Raw genomic sequence first — 22483 nt, 5'->3', positions numbered from 1 at the left:
TTCAAGTTACACCCTGTTTCAGAGCATGCCTTTTCCCCTGACAAGGAAAGCAATGCAGTGACTTCAGTCTTAAACGGTTTTATCTTATTTTCCGATATCCTCTGTAGAGATCAGATGTCATGATTACATACAAAGATGGTCAAATTGTTCTGCAAGCATAAGGCAATACATTGAAATATCTTTTCCGGATATTTTTTTTTTTAGACACATGAACAAGCGCTGCATTTATCCTTTTGTTATTACAGATGTCTCTGCATCTGTGTACTTTCCTGGCATGAATGTCAATTTGTCTAAACTTCCGTTCAGCTTACAGATTTATATGAATAATAATAATGCTTCAATGATGCAGAAATCATTCTGTATCAGTCGAAGACAATTTTAAAGTCTTAAGTCATAAGTGATTCTTGGAAAGACCTAAAGCTAGTCAGATGACATGGCTGCTAACCTCTCTTGACTGTGGTTTGACCTGGAGCTTTCCGATTTAGCACAACATTGATATCTAGCATACTCGCACTGAAAAATGACGACAAGGGCTTCCCATTACATGAACAGTCCACTGCCTTTCTGTTGACGGCATGCTGGTTGTTTTTAATGAGTTAAACACACCCGGGCCATCTGACACATACTCTATGGAGCGCTGTTAAAATATGTACATTTTTACGTGTAGGCTTACGTTTGTAAACATTCCAAATAATATTTTGGAGCCGTTGTCATTCTGATAACCCGTTGACCGAATGCAATGTTTATGTATGTGTAAAGTTAACAAATTAATAATGTAGTTTACATTTTTACTCATTAAATTAATTGATTTTAACAGTAAATGCATTTAAAAATGTACGAAAGATTAGTGTTTAATAAATGCTGTTCTTTTGAACTTTCTATTCATTTTATCCATAGAAATCTGAAATATCATTATCACTATTTCCAGAAAGATATTAAGTACCACAGGTGTTTTCAACATTGATAATAAGTGTTTATTAAGCGCCAAAGCATATTAAAATGATTTCTGAAGGATCATGTGACACCGAAGACTGGAGTAAAATTCAGTGTTTCGTAGCAGGAATAAATTGCACTTGAAATGTATGTTAAAATAGAAATCGGTTATTTAAAATTGTAGTAATATTTAACAATATGACTTTTTGTGTTTATCAAATAATTTCAGCCTTGGTGCAGAAATCCTTTCAAACTTTTGAACAGTAGTGTTCATGTGCAGTGATTTTAACAAATTGCTAGATCACTTCTGAAATCTGAATTTTTTTTTTTTTTTTTTTTTTGTTTTTTTTTTTTTTTTTCCCCTCGGTTACGAGTGAAACAGGATATTCTATGACTAATAAACTCAATAAAATACTTTGAACAATTAAAACACATTTATCTCCCATTTTCTGTTATTTGTAAATATTTTCTTTTTAATTTGGGGATTTGTCATGTTACTGCTCTGCATGAAATCTGTCTTCACGGAACGACGTGCTTCCTTTTTTCCATACAAACAGGAAATTAAAGGTGAGCTCAGATTCCACGTCTAAAAATAGCTTCTATTGTCTGTACTATTTTTAGGTACACTGCAATACTTGCCTCAGGTTTGTTTGGTCTCTGACATCACCCTAAAGGACATTCCAAGTCCTAGGCTGGATCACGTTAGTCATTAAACAGCATGCTTTAGTATACATAATGTAAACTGCCCTTAGTTTAACTAATAGTGTAATGTAATGATCTTTAATTAACCCAAGGATTAATAAGCAACTTCTTCAAAAACTCCCAAACTTGAAAGATTGCCCTAAACAGCTTTGGTTAACATGGACTAGGAATGTCCAGAAAAATTAAACTTGCATAATATGGGACTGCTCGAGGGCCAGCTGGTCAGGTGTTATGACGCCGTGGTCTGCTCCCTACATTTTATGGACTGTAACTCAGTGGTGAAGTCATGATGGGATATGCAATATCACTATTACTGATCATGGATGATTAAAATGTCTCTACGATCTGCTTTTGAAGAAAAATCGCAGCTGCAGCGCAGATGCAGTTGCTGCCTCCACCTCAATAGTGTACAGCCCAATCCCACAGGTACATTATTTTCATGTGCTTTAAAGCCTTGCTGGCTTTACATTACATTTGCGTGCTGTTCTGACATGCGCTTTTTCTGAGCACGTACACCTGTAGTTATCCTTCGCATCTGATTGCGCTAAGACCTAAGGCCTGGCATACTGCCCTAACGAAAGCCAAATTTACAGTACCAGTCTTTTTTATAGACCCTTGAGCTTGGCAAATTGTGTCATCAGCCTGTTTTGTGTTATGGTTTCTATGCTGCCACAGAGGATGTGTTAAATTGGACATTAGTCCTTGATATTAGAGATAATGGGTTATATAAAACTGGAAATTATGCGTAAACATGCAAAATTCCCATGCACATGTAAATAGTTTTTCGAAGGCACAAAAATGTTTCTTGTGTATGTGTAAAAGTTTGTATTTTTTTTGTATTTTTTTTATCTTAGGGACTCTGTATGTTGTCACATGAAAAATCTATGAAAAAACCCAGAGAAAATAAAAATATTTACAGATGACTGAACTAAATCCAAATCTAAAGCTGAAAAAAATGCTCTATGGGCCATTTATGTTAAAGATTGTCTGAAAATCTACTGAGAGGTTTGGACATATGAGTCTGGAAAAGTATGGAATTTTGAAATGGAAAATGAGTAGGAAAGCTGAAACACAGTTGGTTATGTTTAAAGTGAAAGTAAAAAGTAAGAGAACAAACGTGTGCCTGTATATTAGGTGTGTGCAGGTCTTAAAGGGGCAGCAGACTAACTGTACTAAACACACTGCCCCTTGTCATTCATTTTAAAGGGCACCTATTATGCAAAATCCACTTTTACAATGGACATAATTCTGTGTTGGCAGCATGAACACAACCACCCTACACTGATAAAAATCCACCCACTCATTTTTTTTAAAATCCCCATTAAATCAAATCAGTCTCACTAGGCATGCTATTCTAAGCAATGCGACTTAACATTGTTTAGGCCCCGCCTACAGCCGCTGACTGACAGTCCTGCATTGCCACCCACAGTGAGTTGTCTTTGGTATGTGCGCTGTTTGGGCAGTCTTTCAAGTTGCGGTTGTACATATTACCGTCCGTATCCTTGTGGTTAGCGCTCTGACATATACAGCGAAACTGCTTGTACGTTGTTTACTAGGATTGCTTACGAGACATTGTTTTCATTTCCTTTTTTTTTTTTTTAGTTGATGCTAAAGTTTGATGTTGATCTACCTATATGCATTTGTGTGCACAAAACATTTCATTTCGGACTGCTTTGTGAATGTCATATCGTTATAATGCTTAGCTAATGTTTCAAAGGCACAATTTATTTATTTTTTTATACATTTGTTTTTTAAATTAAAATATCCAAAAAGCACTAGAACTGTGTTATATATTTTGCTGAATTGTGTGCTTACTAGGGATGCAACAATACAGTTAGTCCACGGTTCAATACGTACTTCGGTTTTTAACCACGGTTTTCGGTTAGGTTCTAATATCTTGCCACTTCAGTGTAGTTTTTTTAAATTAACAAAATACTCCAGTAAGCCTCTATACACTGGAAAAAGCGTGGTTTAGTATATGTCTGCTTAGTATTTCTTTTGAGAGAGGTACTATTTTTTATTTTTATGCAAAATAGAATGAGTTTCATTTATACTGGACACCAGAGGGCGCCCTCGTGCAGAAAATCCACATATATGTCGAAGTATCACTGATGACGTTCCAGTCAGGAAATCACTAAAATGGATAAAGGCATTGCTATTGCTGTAACTGAATAAGTTATTTCAAACACTCGACTTATGTTGTGAATTAAAAATAAGTTATAATGTTTTTTTATAACTTTTGTTTTTATGACTCTTTTGTTGGGCAATTTTAACTAGTGTAATGGACCATGTCATTGCATTGCCTGCCAGTGACAGCATACACCCTTGATTTTCTGGTTTTATTTTGTAGAAGACATGGGAAAAACCCCAAAGACACTTTAATATGTTAATACTTTAATATGTTAATTATATTAGATAGGTAATGAACGCACAGAGTAGCATTATAATAGAACTTTCAACACACTGAAATATATTGAGTATGATAAAAACAGTGCTGTTTTACATCACATACACATGACCTGGAAGGAGCGGAAGTGCTTGACTGTGGCATAATAAAAGCTCAGCTGCTTTCGAACCATGTATCGTGCTCGTCCTTCATTAGCAATCGCTCCAGCGTTCTCGTTTCGCTTCCACAACTTTCAGCTCACCCTGCTTCATACTACAGTGATATTAATAATTCTTTAATACATTAGCTCATCTGTGAACATGATTTATGACCGAGTCATGATGGGTTGCATTGGCTATAGGGGTGAAGACTACCCCTAACTCCTATGATTCCACACTCACAGCGTCATGAACCTTTGTTTGTTTTGAATATGCGCCCTCTAGCAGCAAAAACGTACATTTTGCGCCTTGAATCATTTGTTTGCATACGTTATCAAAGTATTTTAATTGATCAGCACCACACTGTTAGTTTGGTGGCACTAGCAAACGCGTCCTACCTGCGCGGTCCTGACAGGTTGCTGTTTTGTCCCACTTTCAGTTTGTTAGGCTTCCCATATATATGGCTAAACACCAGTTCTCTCACTCTGTATGTTGCTTCTACCAACTGTTTTATTGCTGTAGGTATGCAGAGCAGTGACGTATACAAGAAGCTGTCTTCTGAAGACGGGGCGGGAATATGCAGCTCATTTGCATTTAAAGTGATACACACCAAAACAGCTTTTTTTTTTTAAAGACATGCTCCAAAAATGACTTTTCAAAATGATCTGTGGGTTATTTTGAGCTGCAACTGCACAGACACATTCTGGGGACACCCAAGATCAATATTACTACTTGTAAAAAGGAGCATAATAGGTGCCCTTTAATAAAACAACAAAACACAAATAGCCAGCAATAACCAGGAATATTAAAGGGGTCATCGGATGCCCATTTTCCACAAGCTGATAGATTCTTTAGGGTCTTAATGAAAAGTCTATAATATATATTTGTTTAAAAATTCTCAATGGTTGTGTAAAACAACACCCTTTTACCTTGCCAAAATCAGCTCTGCAAAAATCATCCTGTTCTTATCGAGGCTCCTTTAAATGTTAATGAGCTCTCCTCGCCCCGCCCCGCCCCTCTCTTCTCTCTGTGGAGTGACGAGCCTGTTTACTTTAGCTGCGTTTAGCCCTTAAACTTGCTAACTAGCACGTTATTAGGTAAGGTGATTGCAGAGATTCCTAAAAAAAACCCTTATACTCACTTCTGCTGTAGGTGAAGCTGGATCACGAATGATTTGCGCGAACATAGACGCGTTTATGTAGATCGTGTGACGCCACACCGACAGGCATCTGAGAGTGGCTCGATTTAAAAAAAATTTTGTATTGAAAACCACTGCATAGATTTTTATCATTATAGGGTAGATTTATACATACACTGCCAACACACATTATTGTTCAAACAACATGAAAAAGTTAACTTTGCATCCGATGACCCCTTTAAGGCATAATTGTGAAATATTATTAACAGTTCTTGGGGTTTTTTTAATTGAAGCGTAGGGGAAATCTAGGGCTCTTCTGGGGGAAATAAACACACTTAAGATTATAGACTAGATATCTTGTTGCCGGAAAACAACCGTTTACTTTGTCTGTAGAACAGGAATTGCGTGGGAAATATGAGGTAGTTTCTCCATTTCGTTGTCACCTGTTTTTTCTGGCATGTTGTTTGAAGGGGAGCCAACTGCTTCGATATTACCCATAGAAATGGTAAAATACATAGTATGGTCAGCTTTTATTATTTAATAACTAAACATGTGACCTGAGAGCAGTAGATTTCCTGAAGCAAATGGAGTGGTGGGTGACAGACAACAATAATAGAAATGTAGTAATACAGAGCTTATAAACTGTATTTGAATAACGGCTGTTTATGTAAGATTTGCTTTGTGGGAACAAGTTGGAAAGACATGCATACTTTCGGGTACAAAAGCGTGCTGTGAACTAATACAAATGAAGAGACATTTGACACTGCTTATGAGAAGTTTGTTGGCAGCTCTAGCTTCCTGATGAGCCGTTGGACGGCTTCCAAAGTCAGTGAAGAGGATATAGTCTGCTGCCTCCATAAAAAATTACTTTGCTCTACAGTTTTACAGGATATAATAAAATTGGTCTTTTATCACTATTGTAGCTCCACTTCCCTGTGAACACTAAAACATGGTAAAATCACTGTAACGGATAGCTTCCATTGTTAACATTGCTTAATATTGTTGACCTAATGGTGATTTTTTTTTTTTTTTTTATAATGTCAATTTGGGGTTTTTTTATTGTTTTTCAGGAAATTAACCGGCATATTCTCGTTTAAGGAAAACTTGTTTCCCTAGCATCTAGACTAAAACAAATCTATGCCGGCTTTACCATGTCAGTAACACAGCTTATTTGACAGAGAATGTGGAAATTCTACCTGCTAATTGTAAACATTTCACTTTCATTAAGAGAAATCCACGTTACAACTCTTTAAAGGAAATAGGTCATTGAGATGTTTGTCAGGTTTAAGAAAGTCACGCTATAGGTGCAGTCTTTCTGAATCCCCTTTTTATTGTTTTTCTTTTCAGAGGGCCAATGGAGCCACCACCAAAGAAGGAGATGGTCCCGTTGCCCAAGAGGCCAGATGAATGGAAAGACCCCTGGCGCAGGTCTAAATCCCCTAGGAGAAGACCCGGTCTCATGGGCTCCCCTCCACGTGGCCGTAGACGACACAGGCCCTCTGGATCTTCAGTTTCTCTTTCCAATTCATCTAGGTAAAATAGCTGCCATGGATCTATTGAGCCAGACATGTGGTTGATAAAGGGAAACTTTTGCCTACTTTTTTGCTAGTTGAAAAAGCCTCACGTCATTCCAAACCTGTTTGACTTAGTTTCTTTTGCAACGTGTTGCAAACAGTGTTGTTTTAAACCATATTGACTTTCATTATATGGACAAATCAGATCAGAATTAGAAAAAAATCTGAAAAAGTCTTAAAAAAAAAAAAAAAGAAGTTTGGAATGAACGGAATGAATCAGGGTGAGTAAATACAGTTAAGATCACTAGAGAAAGTTGTTTTGATTTTGAGATCTATCTTTTCACACTGAGGACAACTGAGGGACTCATGCAACTGACACAGAAGGTTGCATTAACCATGCATTAACAGCCAGGGGGTGAAAACTTTTAAACCGAATGGAGATGTGTACATTTTTCTTATTTTGCCTAAATATCATTTTTTTTTTATTTAATGCTGTCCTTCAGAGGCTACAGAGAAGATACTTGCATGTTTCCCAGAAAACAAAATAAGTTAAATTTACCCTGATCTTCAGATTGCATCGTGTTTCCTTCTGGAGCATCAGTGAGCTTTTGAATCTTCTGTAATAGTTGCATATGAGTCCCTCAGTTGTTCTCAGTTTAATAAAATGGATCTCAAAATCATACGGTAATTGTTGGAAAGGGTTCAAATACACAAAAATGCTAGAAAACCAAAGAATTTGTGGGACCTGAGGGATTTTAACTGTTCAGGACAAACAAGGGACTTGTGAACAACTATCACTAAACAAAAAAACAGCTGTGGATCATTCAGGTAACAACATGTATTAAGAATCAAGTGTATGTAAACTTTTGAAGTGGGTCGTTTTCATAAATTCAGTTATTGTTTTCTCTTGTGGACTGTATGTAAACATCTTTTATGTGAAATATCTTACTCAGGTCAGTACTAAATAAACAATAACATGCATTTTGTATGATCCCTCTTATTTTGGTAAAATAAGTAACATTTTTAATGATTCTGAAAGGGAGATGCAAATGTTTACCTCAACTGTAAATGAATTTTCATTTTTTTTGTGTGGAGTATTTTTTTAAGCTAAGAGGTAGTGCTTTTATTTATACATTTGGCCAATTTTCCAGGTCTTCATCCCGATCTTCGTCGTTCACGGGTTCTGGCTCTTCCCGTTCCCGTTCTCGCTCACGGTCTTCTTCGATGAGTTCCTACTCAAGTCACTCGTCTCAGCACAGCTCTTTCAGCGGAAGCCGCTCTAGGCAAGATATCACAGTTCACGACAATATCTTGATTTGTCATGCAAATTTGCTGTAATGACTTCCAGAACATTCAGTATACCACTTTTATAATTGGCTGGCTTTCACTGTGCATATTTGCTGTTATTAATCACTTTATTTTCCATTGTCTAGATCACGATCCTTCTCTTCCTCACTCTCCCCGACCCCCTCGGCACAAAGAAACACTAATAAGAACAAAGCTGAGCAGCCTCCCGGTGCATTGAAAGGGTAAATATACACTTATGCTCACATTTGGTTTACACACTACTGTTCAAAAGTTTGGGGTCGGTCTGTTTTTATTTTCTTTTTGAAAGTAATTAAAGTTTTTTTCCAGAAAGGAAGCATTAAATTGATCAAACGTGACAGTACAGTATAGTTTATGTTAACAACTTTCTGTTCCTCAAAGAATCATGTATCATGGTTTCAACAAAAATTGTTGTTTTCAGCATTTTTCTTGAGTACCAAATCAGCATATTAGAATGATTTATGAAGGGTTGTGTGACTTTGCCATCACAAGAACAAATTACATTATAATATATATTAAAATAGAAAAAACATTAAAAAAAAAAACTAGGTTATATTAATATTTCGCAATATTGCTGTTTTTCGCAATATTTTTGATTAAATAACCCAGATATTTAAAGACATTAAAGGATTAATTCACTTCCAGAATAAAAATTTCCTGATAATGTACTCGCCCCATGTCATCCAAGATGTTCATGTCTTTCTTTCTTCAGTCAAAAAAAAATTAAGGTTTTTGAGTAAAGCATTCCAGGATTTTTCTCCATATAGTGGACTTCAGTGGGGATCCAAATTGCAGTTTCAATGCAGTTTCAACCATCCCAGCCGAGGAATAAGGGTCTTATCTAATGAAAGGATCAGTTCCGGCAACTCATCTTGCACTAGCTTGACCTTACGTAATTACATTACGTAATCACGGATGTGTGACATAGACGGAGGTACCGACCCAGTGTTTATAAAGTAAACCTGCATACAAAGTACATGACCTGTACAAAAAAGTTAAAACAATGATGTCAGACGATTTTGACGTTTGAGGAGAAAATGAGATGGAGTTTTCTGCCCCACCCTACCTTTTTTGAACCGGAGTACACAGACAAAGAAATAACCATGCTTGACCTTTCCAACGTGGGTCACCGTGCAAGATGAGCATTTGTAGGTAAAAAGTATATACCTTTTTATTTTTTTTTGTTTAGAAAATGGCCAATCGTTTCACTAGATAAGACCTTAATTCCACATCTAGGATTGTGTAGAAGCTGCATTTTGGACCTTCAACCTGATGACTCCCACTGAAGTCCACTATATGGAGAAAAACCTGGAATGTTTTCCTCAAAAATTTTAATTTATTTTCGACTGAAGAAATGAAATGGGGACAAATAAGTGAATGAATCCTTTAAAAAAAATCTTACCAACCCCAGACTTTTGTTCGGCAGCTTACTGGTCTATATCAATTAGTGTTTTGTCTTTTTCTAGCTATAGTTGTCCATACTGCTCTTCTCATTTACTCACTGCATGCACGTGAAAATGCATATTTTCATTCAGCCCCCCATTGAAGCCTGGTGCACTGCCCCCTCCTCGCAGGGAGAAAGGACCCCCTAAAATGATGCCCAGTCCCTCATTACCTGAACAGCCAGGTAAACCACCCAAGCCAATCCCTGAGGCGGGAAAGCCCCCCAACCCCCGTCCAGCTGGAAGACCTCCTGGACCCAGAGAGCCAAGAGAGCCAAGAGAGCCCAGAGAGCCCAGAGAGCCTAGAGAACCCAGAGAGCCCAGAGAGCCGAGAGAGCCGAGAGAACCACCCAACATGAGAGAAGGACGCAAGAAAGAACGTCAACAGAACAACCCACCTCGCAGGTACAGCATCTTACTTGTTCATTCTGCCACTGACTATCTGTTTATCTGTTTATCTCTTTGCTTGGTTGTTGGTCACAGTCATTTACATGGATTGTTTACCCATAAAATGAAATTTCCTCATGTTGTGCCAAACTTTTTCACATTTCTTTCTTTTGTAAAATTCAACAGTTGACGAGGACTAGGGTTGTCAAGTTCTAAAATATCAAACAACAAAATAATAGTGTAGTTATAGTAGTCTTTTTAAAGGGATAGTTCACCCAAAAATAAAAATTCTGTCATTAATTGCTCACCCTCATTTCATTCCAAACCCGTAAGACCTTTGTTCATTTTCAGAACACAAGTGAAGACATTTTTGATCAGATCAGAGAGCTTTGACCCTGCATAGATGGAAACACAACTCGTTCGAGGTCTAGAACGGTAGTAAGACTGACAAAAGAGAAGAAATTGTTGAGTAAAGTTGTTGTTTTTGTTTTCTTTGCGCACAAAACTTATTCTCATAGCTTCATAAAATTACAGTTGAACCACTGATGTCACATGGACTATTTTAACAATGTCCTTACCACCTTTCTGGGCCTTGAATGTGTCAGTTGCATTGCTGTCTATGAAGGGTCAGAAAGCTCTTAGATTTTATCAAAATATCTTAATTTGTGTTCCGAAGATGAACCAAGATCTTACGGGTTTGGAACAACATAAGGGTGAGTAATTAATGAGAGTTTGCCTGTTTGAAAATTATTTGTGTTGGCGCCGATAGCCTTGTGGGCAGTGCGCCGACATACAGCGCCGTTGCGCTCCAGACGTCCCGTGTTCGAATCCCAACTCGAGGACCTTTCCCGAGCCTGCCCCCCCATCTCTTTCTCTCCCAGTTCGCTTCCTGTAACTTCTGATCTGTCCTGTCAGAATAAAGGCAAAATGCCAAATAATAAAAAAAAGAAAATTTGTTTCTGCTAGTGTCATTTTCAGTAAACAATGACTTAATATGTCTTTATTTTCTTGAATTCAGTCTATTATGCAAAGTTTGAAATATAGAACATAAATCTATACTTTATATATTTTCATTTTTAATTCATAATACGTTAATTGTTTTAAAATATTATTAAAGTAATATTTATTTTTATTAGTTTTCTTTTTGGAGCTTGGCATCAGACTACTTTCGTTTTTGTCTATTTATTTGTTGATTTAATCACTTTGTTTTACATGGAATTAAATGTCAAAGACATTTGGAATGATGTGAGGGTTAGTAGTAAATAGAAGAATTTTTCTTTAAGGTTAAGGATTGCATCACCGTAAGATCTGGAGATTTTGTTTGTGGCTTGAAAGTATGCTTATGTTTTTGTTTTGTTTTTTGCGGTTGTTTTTTTGACATTTGTGTTTCTGTGTATTTGCATATGAACCATTACCCAGTGACCAGCATTCTGTCTGTGTGCCTTTGTGTGAGAGAGAGTGAGTGTCTAGAAGGGCGCTTTTCAGCACAGGGAAGCAGCATGTGACAGTTCTGTGATCTGTAGCAGTGAGAGTGAAGTTTCACTCTGGATGTGGAATACCCTGTGTGGGTGTTTAGGAAAATCTCTTGTCCCGCTTGTTCTAAAGCTTCAGGACAAAGACCCTTCTGTGGACTAATGAAAGTTGTCACAACTGTCATGTTATGTAATTGCATTTGGCCAGATGTTGTTGGCATTTAGGAGCACATCTGATACAGACAAACCTTTATATCTCATATTAATATCAATAAGTAAATATTAGTTTGGCTTTTTTTTTTTTTTTTTTTTTTTTCTTTAAGGCAGTGTGGCTGGTGCTTGCCCATGCAAAACTTTGTTTCTGCTCTGCGGTTGTATTGTGGGTGGCTGTTAGATGGTTATTAACCAGCAATATCTACAAGATTTCTTTTGCTTATTCTCCATCAGTCAAAAATGGAGAAAATTGAAAAAAACAAAAAAACATGTTCCTTAACAAACTGCAACATTTTGAAGCATTATTCATGATTAACAATTTATTTTTATAACAATATATATTTTTATAAATATAAAGTTAAGAAAGAACGGGAACACTCGATCATTTCCATTGGCAAGAATTTGGGTCTGTGCTTTGACTGTAAGTGTTCAGATTTTTTCTGATCGAGGGCCAGCTGCCTGTACTTTCTCTTCACTCGGCTCTCAAGGCATGTAATGTTCATTTTTCACTTTTTTTTTTTTTGACCTAAGGCTGCATTTATCTGATATTAAAAATCTAAAAAGTGTGTAATATTACAGTTTGCAATTTTTGTTTTAAAATTTTGTTTAAAACATAATTTATGTGGTGGCAAAGCTGAAAATCAGCAGCCATTACTCCAGTCTTCGGTGTCACTTGTCACATGCTGAAACATTTCTTATCAATGTTGAAAACATTTGTTCTGCTATTTTTCTGGAACCCATAATCATTGATAAAAGTGTAAATGAACAAGTTTCTTTGAAATAGAAATTTTTGGAAGTTTGCAGTGATGTACTGTAGTGACCTGTAGATTCTTTTAAATTAGGAGAACTGACTTCCGTTGAAAATTTATGATGTAGTGTCCACAGTTGTTATTGTCAAAGAGGAACCTTCCGTGGTGTGACGCAGAAGAACATCATCAGGTGTGACATGGATGCTTTGTTTGTTCTTCCCTTTGCTTTGGATTTTTCACTTTGTGCAGTTTGTAATGAGTACAGAAATGCTTTGTTTTCTGAATGAACCTTTGAAGCTTCATTATCAGATTCAATGATTCAGTAACTGTTCAGATGGATTCAGTGAGTTCATTCAATGAAAGATTCATCAGACTGAACATAACCTAGAATTCATGAGTAATTAATTAATAAAATCAGCACTAATTCATTAAAACAGTTGGTTCAAAAGACTTGTTCATTCTTGAAATGCACAAGTTTTATCTCAATTGAGTGACCAACATTTGATTGTTTCTGTTTTTCTCTTCCTATCTGTTTTTCCGCCAGGCGAACAGTGAGTGGCAGTGTAAGTGGCAGCAGTTATTCTGGCTCCAGCTCACGCTCAAGATCCCATTCCTCCTCCGCCTCGCTCTCCCGGTCCCGTTCCGGGTCCCACAAGTCTAGGTTTGTGATGCGATACAGAGACAGTACAGGAAAAAATCCTGTTCTCTTAAAGTGATAGTTCACCCAAAAATTAAATTCTGGCTTAGTTCCAAACCCGCTAGTCCTTCGTTCATCTTTGGAACACAAATTAAGATATTTTTGATGAAATCCGAGAGCTCTCTGACTCTTCGTAGACAGCAAGGGTTCTACCACGTACAGTGTCCAGAAAGGTACCAGAAATAGAAATAGACGAACGAAGGTCTTACGGGTTTGGAACAACAGGAGGGTGAATAATTAACAGAATTTACATTTTTAGGTGAACTGTCCCTTTAATTAAAAAGATCAAATGCAAATATCATGGTGTCACAGATTGTCTGTGGTTTCACAGGTCTCTGTCGGTCAGTAGCGTGTCGTCTGTCTCATCCGCCTCCTCCAGCAGTAGCTCAGTCAGGAGCGCCGACTCTGATGACATGTACGCTGACCTGGCCAGCCCTGTGTCCTCGGCCAGCTCCAGATCACCCACACCAGGCCATGCCCGCAAGGAAAGGGGCCCTCCACGAGACAGGGGCCCCAACAAAGAAAGAGGTACTGTGGCCTTGGCACAAGCCATTAATTAGGTCGCTATGATTTCCACAATGTGTAAAACGCAGAATCCAGTCATAAAAATGTAATTCTCTGTATAATGCGGAAGGATACAGAACTTGCCAAATTTGGGATAAATAAATAAAAAGTAGGTTAGTGTCATTAAATCAAAATGGGGTATGGACTAGTGTCTGTGAATATTGTGAATATGAATCTTGTGTGTCTCTGTGTGAACGAATGGCGCTGATATGCGTTTTCTTTTACTACAGAAGCTGTTTTAGCCTCAGTATAGGAGTACATGAATACATAAACATAATCTGTAGAACTGCTCTGAGAGTCACATCATGAGCATTTTACCATTTCTTTTGAGAAAAACTATCGTCACATTATATACAAACAAATTTAAAGGTCTTCACAGCAAGCCGTCAAAAAAAAAAAGTTCGGTTTAACTTGAAGAAACGGTGACAGAGATATATTACTGAATGTAATGGTAGTACTACTACTAATACAATTATTATTAAAACATTATTTTTTAAGTAATATTTAAGGGAAAAGTCTTAATACACAACACAGTTTTTCCTGAGAAAAAGAAATAAATATAATAACAATAATGAATATTTTTTTAAAAATATCAAATCAGTTATTAAGAGATGCTTTTGATTATTAAAATGTAATGAAATTATTAAAATAGAAGCAAGAAAATTAATGGAAAACAGAATTTGGTACAAATAAAATTGAGATTGAGGAAAAAATGAACTGTATTTAATAGGGCCTTAAAAATTGATTTTTGTGTAATTTGTGTAAGTTTCATTATTTCAATTAATTAGATGAGCTTTTTGATGAATATTTTTTAATTTAACCATTAAAAAACAGTCTGGAAAAATTAAAGGAATTCAAAAAAATTAAAACTAAAAAAATGGAATTTGGAAAAAAATTAAGTGGAATTTGGGAAAAAAATAAAACTGATTGCAATATATTTTTACTAATACTGTTTTGTGAGTAGTGTTATTGTAAACTAAAAGTAAAAGTAAAAATCATTAACTGAAATGAAACTTCAGTGAAAAAAATAAATATTACATGAAAAACTGAAATGGCTGCCAAGCTAAAACTGTAAATAAAAAATAATAATAATAATAATAGCACATAAAAATTACTAAAAAACTATGAAAACTGAAAATATAAAAATAACATTTAAAATATTTAATAGCATATAAATAATACTGAAATAACACTGCTGTTTTGTTTGGTGTGCCTTAAAGGAAAACCACCAAAGAAAGACGAGCCTTTCAAAGATGAGCGAAAGCGAGTGGACCCCTCCGGTCTCCCCCCCAAGACCGGCTCTGGCATGCCTAGATCCGGGAACCGAGGTCACCCCATGCACCCGCCTCCTATGGGTCCTCCAGGAGGATACGGCTCTCACAAGGACATTAAACTCACCCTGCTCAACAAGGTAAATGGGGAAGGTGTCGATACGTTCATGTAGCTGCGCAGAAGTCTATGATGGTTGGTTGACTTCTTAATTCCTCTTTGGTTAGCAGCAAACCGACAGGGGCAATAGGAAAAGGTACTTTCCTGCCGATAAAGAGCGACCCCCTTCGCCTCTCAATAAGAGGATGGCGCTTTCGCCTGACAGAGGTAAACAACACGACACTGTACATTAACTGTCCATTAGAAAACCCCTCCAAAAATGTGATATCTGAACAGATACGGTTGTGGTTAAGATCTTTCCTCAAAGGATGTCCGGAAGTTCGATCAGATGCGTGTCTAATAGCGATATTCGCTCTCATGTATTTCTCTCTTGGTATCTCCGTAGGTCGTGACAGGAGGATCCCCGGTCGCCCCCCGCTGTCTCCTAGAATGGAGCGGCCCAAAGGCCAGGGTCCTCGACCCATGCCACCACAAGGAGAAAGGTCCGTCACTTTCTTTTCAGTCACACTTTCTGAATATCCCTTCAAATATGTGGTGATTTCCAGTTGTCAATTGATATGTTAACATGTAAGGAAAAGTTTGAATGAAGTTACATTTGTAAATTTAATTAAGAGTTAAGAGTTGAGATTAACTATTAATTGACTTTTATTTGGTCCGTTTGTATGTATAACACGTACATATATCTCTTGAGCAGTGATTGTGAGTAGATTTATTATTAATCTAGCTTTTATTTAAAAAAAAAAAAAAAGAAAAAAAGTAAATAAAAATCCCCATGTTTGTTCAACTTTAGTTCCCTTTTTACATGCAACAAGGTGTTTTATAACAAAAAGCTTTATCTTTGTGTGACTAAGCATAGAGAGTTAAAAATATCCCTTACTCATTTCTTTATATTTTTTCTCCTCAGGAAGCGTCCTTTATCTCCACCACCCAAATCTTCTGGGAAAGCTCCTGCTGCTGTGTCTGCAGGTAAACCACCTGCTCCCGGGGCTGGATCCGGTTCCGGCTCCGCTTCCAGTTCGGGCTCGGGCAAGCCGAGCAGCACTCTTTCTCGCCGCGAGGAGCTGCTGAAACAATTAAAGGCTGTTGAAGACGCCATAGCCCGCAAAAGGGCCAAAATCCCTGGGAAATAAACCTGGCGTTATCTAATTTCTGGGACATCTGCTTCTCGACGCCCAGTGTTTGCCAGAAATGGGCAAATGGTCGCCGTTCTGAACTCTAAGGGCTCATGTCCTTGGGAAAAGAGACCGCCGTTACATTTCTGCTTGTTTTGCCCTCAGAGAGAGGTTGTTTAGATTTTATATCAATGTTGAGAAGTGGCCCGTTCACTTCATGTTTGTTTTCGCAGGAAGATGGAATCTTTACTGTAGTGTCTCAAAGATAAAAACTGTACATTCAGCGCACATTTTTGCTCTTCATCCTGCCGCTCATATATCCTAGTTGCTTTATCCCCACTCCTGTTATTTTATGTGGTATGACAGATGCTTCATCTGTTTGGACCAGCCTGGATGCATTTCACGTTGGTCCTGCTCAGTCTGCCTTTTCATAACCATACAGTTAGGAAAGTCCACCTTAACCAATGACTTTGTCTATCCGCCACCACGTGTTTAGCATTTACTGTTTTTCACAATGTGCAACTACAAAGTCAGGTGACAGAATACCTGTTGCATTCTAGAGAACCAATGACAGTGATGTGAAGTATTGCTTTTTTAAGATTCTGCATTGTTTCCCCTAGCTTTTCAAGTGAGAACCTGCGTTTTATTTGTCCCTCATTTTTAGTTGAACGTGTGAGAGGCTGCAAATGGGGACACCCGGAGATAAGGAATAATTCCGTCTTGCTTTTTGTGACAGAAAAAAGCTTCTAAATAAACTATTTTGATAAAGATGATAAATCTGTTGAAGTGATTCCTGTATTTAATGAAATACTTTTCCATCTGTGCACATATGAAGGTCTGATGCAGAGCATGTGTACATATTCTTCATTGGCAGGGTTGCCAGGTGTTCACAGCAACACCTACTATTCAAAACGAGCGTTTTAGATGGCAAAAACCCTGCTGAAAAAAAAACTATTTTTAATGGTTTAACTAGAACAAACAAAATTTGTAATGGTTTTACTGATTATAATGAGATTTGCATTGGTTTTAATGGAAACTGTAAGGGTCCCTGTGAGTTTCTACTGGTAATTGATTACCTTCTATCGGTGGCTTGTTAAAACCACTAAATCCTAATGGAATTCTGTTCCAGAATATACTATTTCTGTGATGGTTTGTATTGTTTTCTTTTTTTTTTTTTTTTTTTTTTTTTTTTTTAGCTGTCCCCACATTCCAGGGGCTAAATATCACCTTCAACCCACGGCCATGAAAAACAACCTGTGCAAAGTTGTTAAAGTAGCCCTATTCTGGGAGAAAACCGAGGTTTTGGCAACACTGATCACTGGTTTGTGTCTGATCACACTGTTTGTTGCACCTGTTATCCGGCTTCTGTAGCTTTGAATCAATACAAGCAGCAAATTAGTGAGATCATTTATTGACATGGTTGGAACATTCTTCATCTTCCTTTGTACTTTAATACGTCATAAGTTGTAGGAGTTAAATAATCGTTATTGCTCTACTGTGATACACCCACATTCTTTCGTAAGTCATTTGAAATGGTTAAGCTGTGATGAATTGTAGTTAGTGCTCATCCGATTTAGTGTCAGTGCAGCTGAATATAATACTAAACGCTGTTGACTTTAAACTATTTGGTTTTTGTATAAAAATAGGTTTAGTATTTAAAAAATGGTTCATTAATAAATTTTAGTGTAAATGTGCAGTCTACTATGAATGATACTTTAAATTTTAAAACATATTAGGGCTGTCAAGCGATTAATCACATTTGAAAAAATTATATATGCGTGAATACTGTGCATATTTATTATGTATATATATGTATGTGTGTGTGTGTATATATATATATATATATATATATATATATATATATAACAAAAATGTTGTTTATACATAAAAGATGTATATATAATATAAATCATAAATGTATGTACACATAAATATTTTTAAAATATATACACTTATATGTATTTATATATACATTTTAAATATACACCTATATATAAACAACCTTTTATTTTGGATTCTATTAATCATGATTAATTGCTTGACAGCCCTAATGTGTTAAATGATTAATTGTGATTAATCGCATCCAAAAGAAGTGTTTTGTTTACCTAATATATGTGTGTATATTTATTATGTATAAATATATACACACACAAAAAATATATTATGAAAAATATATTTTTTCCATGTATATATTTATTTAAAAATATTTTTAATGTATAAACAACTTTTTTTTTTTTTTAAATATATACATAATAATGCACCGTACACATATATTATGTGAAACTTTTGTTTTGTACATGATTAATTGCGATTAATCGTTTGACAGCATTAATATATATAATATGCTGATACTTACAATTTCTGTCAGCATGTGAGTGAAATGAATCCTCAGTTTCACATTCTCTGTAGAATGTATAGAATTTATGCACAAAGCTTAGGGGACTCCTGGGGAGATGTTTTTCAAATTGGCTGATCTGATGATGTTGGGAAATTTCACTTGGTCTTGTCCCGTGATGGCAACCCCACAGGCAGCCAAAACTGATATCATTTTAGTTAATGAATGACCTGTTATTGAGGGCTCTTTTGTCATGTCCAAAACATCCAGGGGGCTCCCACAATTTATCTCCACGTTCACACTTCCAGGGATTTGAAAAGGTCACAAAATGCTTGAAGAAAGGGGAATTTTCTCCATCTGAAGCAGAATATCAGTGATACCTCTTCATGTTAAATAATGTTGTTTGATTTAGTCTTAATGAAATGCAGGGTATGTTTGGTGAATGTTTTGTGTAAGTAATACATCTAGGGGTTGTCTTGCAACACTTCTCTTTAAAATTAATCAAGCTATTAACTAGGGGACTTACATCTCCCATTTCCTATCAAAAAATATCGCAATATACCAGTATTAATGACTCAAGCACTGCATTTAATCAATTAAATCTTTTACTGTTTATTTGAAAATGAGGAAAAATAGATTACTGTTTATACAAAAGGATAAACTTGCAATTTCCCATTCAGATGTCACATCCTATGCTTCTGAAAAAACAATTTGACACAGGATTTCATTAGGGTTGACAGTTTTACACACTTATTGATAATGAAAAGATAAAAAAAAGTGAAGTTTTTTTTCCATGTAGCCTGTAGTATAATGCTCTTGTGTATGTAGCGCTTCATTTGAAAGAGGAAGCACGGAAGTAAATATTTATTACTATTTCCTCATAGACTCGGATTTTCCCTGATGATGGATACGACAGGTAGCCTATAAATTCGGCCTCACACAACCTAAGCACTAGCTAAACATAAGCCTTACCGCGGGTCAACGGAGTGTTGATAAAACAACTTGAATAAATTATGCGGGTGAGTGGAAAAAATGTTTTATGTACTTAAATATTTTAAAAAGTAATTCATATATATGAATCTATAAAATGTATGATTTATAAAAAAATAGTTTTTGCACTCTATTTATCGGTTCATTTTTTATCTTACAGTCTCCAGCGCTGTTTCTTGGAATAGTTTTCTTCTTCCTGTCGGAGAACATCGTGAAAGCAAAGAATTTGGGATGTTTCAGTGAATGTGAACATGGGTTCAGCAAGATTCACAACAAGCTACTTCAGGCTTATCATGCACACAGACACATGCGTCTTCAGCCCGTTCATCATACTGCGAACTCCTGTGGGGATTACGTTCGGTCTTCTTCAGACCTTAAAGATCGCTCACTGTCCCCCTGGCGGAAAAGGTAGATATAGCTCTCTAAATCACGCATTTCAACAATACCATAGAAATCAGAACCTTGCAAAAAGCTCAGCAGCACATTTGCCCTATAATGAAGCATTGCTGATGACGTAATCGAACTTTCGTATAATTCCAGAATGGAATGTTTGACTATTTGCAGTGACGTTCTAATATATTTTATTTGATACATACGTTCATAAATGGTTTAATATTTGTTGTTGTTGTTTTTTCAATTACGTCATTTTCAGCGCATCATGCGCTGCGTAGTTGCCTCATATACGAATTCACAGTCGTACTTTTTTATTTTTACTTCAAAAGAAAGTTCGAAATATTGCAATTTACAAATAAAAAAAAAATAAAAATAAAAAAAGAATGGGGAAAACCCTTCAGAACCAAGCCTGATGAGAGCATTATGAGGCATCATAAAACGGTGTAAATGTAGGCTTTTATATATTTAACCAGTTTTAGCGACTTGCTACATGACTAATGTAACGTTATCTGTTGTGTTTTCAGAACTGTGGAAGTTCAAGACATGTTCCCATCAAAATACGAAGAAGCAGAGTGTTTGTGCGATGGCTGCATCATTAACGGGGTTGAAAATAGGACCTACAACTCCGTGCCTGTGTACGAAACTCGTTTATTCCTCAAGAAGGTTCCTTGCCCGTCTGACCCGAAAAAATACTCTTTAAAGTATGAACTTGTGTCGGTGGCTGTAGGCTGTACCTGTGCAGTTCCTCTCCAATAAGAGAGCATCATACTATACAGACCAAAACTGTAGAGACGTGTCTCATGTACCATGTCGTGTTTGTTTTAAAATGCAATTTTTGATAAGGTACTTACATTGTTTGATATGCTTATATGTATAAGCTGAAAGGTTGCATGTGTCACATGGTTTATTTTTTAAGATTGCAAACCACAAAATCTTTCTTGAAAGGAAGATATATTTGTATTATTGTAAAACACTAATGTATTTAGGCTTTATTTATTTATATGTTAATAACTTATTTACTATTTATTTACATTTTATGTACATTATGCAAATATGTGAACATTTGATCTCACGCCTACATGTCCTTGTTTGAATCAGGCGTGAAATTCAGTTCTGTCAGTGACAGGAATGGTTATAAGTTTGTTTCAGTGATAACGATATAATGTGTTAGAATGTTTTTTGGTCCTGTACTTTGCATTTTGTCCAAATGGTATTATGTTCGTAATGTGTAAAAAAAAATAATAATAAAATAAAGTCTATATTAATTTTTACTTATTCATTTGTCCATATATCTGTAAGTTCCTGTGTACCTAAATTTCAAACACATTTTCACCACAGAATGAATGAATGAATGAATGAATGAATGAATCATTATTCTAATTACTGTTTTGCAAAAAAAAAAAAAAAAAAAAAACAAAAACAACGAATAAATTAGTCAAATTAAAATATGTATAAATTACAGTACCATTTGTTTTAGTGGCTTTATGCAGAAGTATTGACTCAGTAATATACACTTCCAATCAAAGGTTTTTAAACAGTAAGATGGTTTTAAAGAAGTCTCTTCTGCTCACCAAGCCTGCATTTATTTGATCCAAAATACAGCAGTAATATTGTGAAATATTTTTACTATCTATAATAGCTGCGTTCTATTTGAATATATTTTAAAATGTAATTTATTCCTGTGATCAGATTTTCAGCATTATTATTCCTGTCTTCACTGTCACATGACTCTTCAGAAATCATTCTAATATGCTGATTTACTGTTCAAGATTTTTTTTTTAAATTATCATTATTATAAATATTTAAAACAGTTGAGTACATTCATTTTTTCAGGATTCTTTGATGAATAGAAAGATCCAAAGATCAGCATTTATCAGTAATAAAAAGCTTTTGTAACATTATACACTATACCATTCAAAAGCTTGGAGTCAGTATTTTTCTTTTTCTTTCTTTCTTTCTTTCTATATTTATTTATTTATCAGGATGGTTTAAATTGATCAGAAGTGATTATAAAAACATCTGTAATGTTACAAAACATTTCTATTTCAGATAAATGTTGTTCTTCTGAACTTGCTATTCATCAAAGAAACCTGAAAAAATTCTACTCAGCTGTTTTTTTAATAATAATAATAATAATAATAATAATAATAAATGCTTTTGAGCAGCAAATATTAGAAAGATTTCTGAAAGATCATGTGACTTGAGTACTGATGATAAAAAAAATCAGCTTTGAAATCACAAAAATTAATTACATTTTAAAATGTATTAAACTATTTTTAATGGTTTAACCAGAACAAACTAAATTTGTAATGGATTTACTGATTATAATGAGACTTGCATTGGTTTTAATGAAAACTGTAATGGACCTTGTGAGTTTCTGCTGGTAATTGGTTGCCTTCTATTGGTGGCTTGTTAAAACCACTAAATCCTAATGGAATAAACACACTACAGAAAAACATTTTTAAATGGATTTAATGTTTAAACGTTGATAGATTGAAATGTTTGTAATGGTATTTGTAGTGGAAAACATTAGAATTTCTGTGACGGTTTGTATATAAAGAGAGAGAGAGGGGCTTTTAATTT

General features: G+C 35.7%; 2 protein-coding genes across 6 annotated transcripts in view; both read left to right on the top strand.

Moving 5' to 3' along the window:
* Positions 1–17063, top strand: part of zc3h18 (zinc finger CCCH-type containing 18) — a 36591-nt gene extending 19528 nt beyond the window's left edge. The window contains exons 10-19 of one of the 5 annotated variants that reach the window (XM_051135881.1): positions 6665–6850; positions 7983–8114; positions 8265–8360; positions 9693–10004; positions 12965–13081; positions 13449–13645; positions 14902–15092; positions 15178–15277; positions 15456–15552; positions 15975–17063. In XM_051135881.1, the coding sequence (XP_050991838.1) occupies positions 6665–6850; positions 7983–8114; positions 8265–8360; positions 9693–10004; positions 12965–13081; positions 13449–13645; positions 14902–15092; positions 15178–15277; positions 15456–15552; positions 15975–16200 (1654 nt within the window). In that variant the 3' untranslated portion in view covers positions 16201–17063. The remainder of the gene's footprint in view (positions 1–6664; positions 6851–7982; positions 8115–8264; positions 8361–9692; positions 10005–12964; positions 13082–13448; positions 13646–14901; positions 15093–15177; positions 15278–15455; positions 15553–15974) is intronic. The other 4 variants (XM_051135883.1, XM_051135882.1, XM_051135880.1 and 1 more) reach the window with 4 other exon arrangements.
* A 2409-nt stretch (positions 17064–19472) lies between these two features.
* On the top strand, positions 19473–21134 carry il17c (interleukin 17c). The gene is made up of 3 exons (XM_051135893.1): positions 19473–19536; positions 19668–19915; positions 20425–21134. The coding sequence occupies exons 1-3, from the start codon at positions 19531–19533 to the stop codon at positions 20654–20656; spliced, it is 486 nt and encodes a 161-aa protein (XP_050991850.1). The 5' UTR covers positions 19473–19530; the 3' UTR covers positions 20657–21134.
* Positions 21135–22483: the final 1349 nt, after the last annotated feature.

This window comes from Labeo rohita, chromosome 18 (genome assembly GCF_022985175.1).
Source record: "Labeo rohita strain BAU-BD-2019 chromosome 18, IGBB_LRoh.1.0, whole genome shotgun sequence".
NCBI lineage: Eukaryota > Metazoa > Chordata > Actinopteri > Cypriniformes > Cyprinidae > Labeo > Labeo rohita.
Note: the sequence above shows the minus strand (reverse complement) of the source record. Positions and strands in the feature narration are given on the sequence as shown.

What these genes read in the sequence shown, in the direction of transcription:
- il17c (XM_051135893.1), top strand. An exon ending in CTGTCCCCCTGGCGGAAAAG is followed by an intron (nt 19,916 to 20,424) that starts GTAGATATAGCT and finishes TTGTGTTTTCAG; the next exon opens with AACTGTGGAAGTTCAAGACA.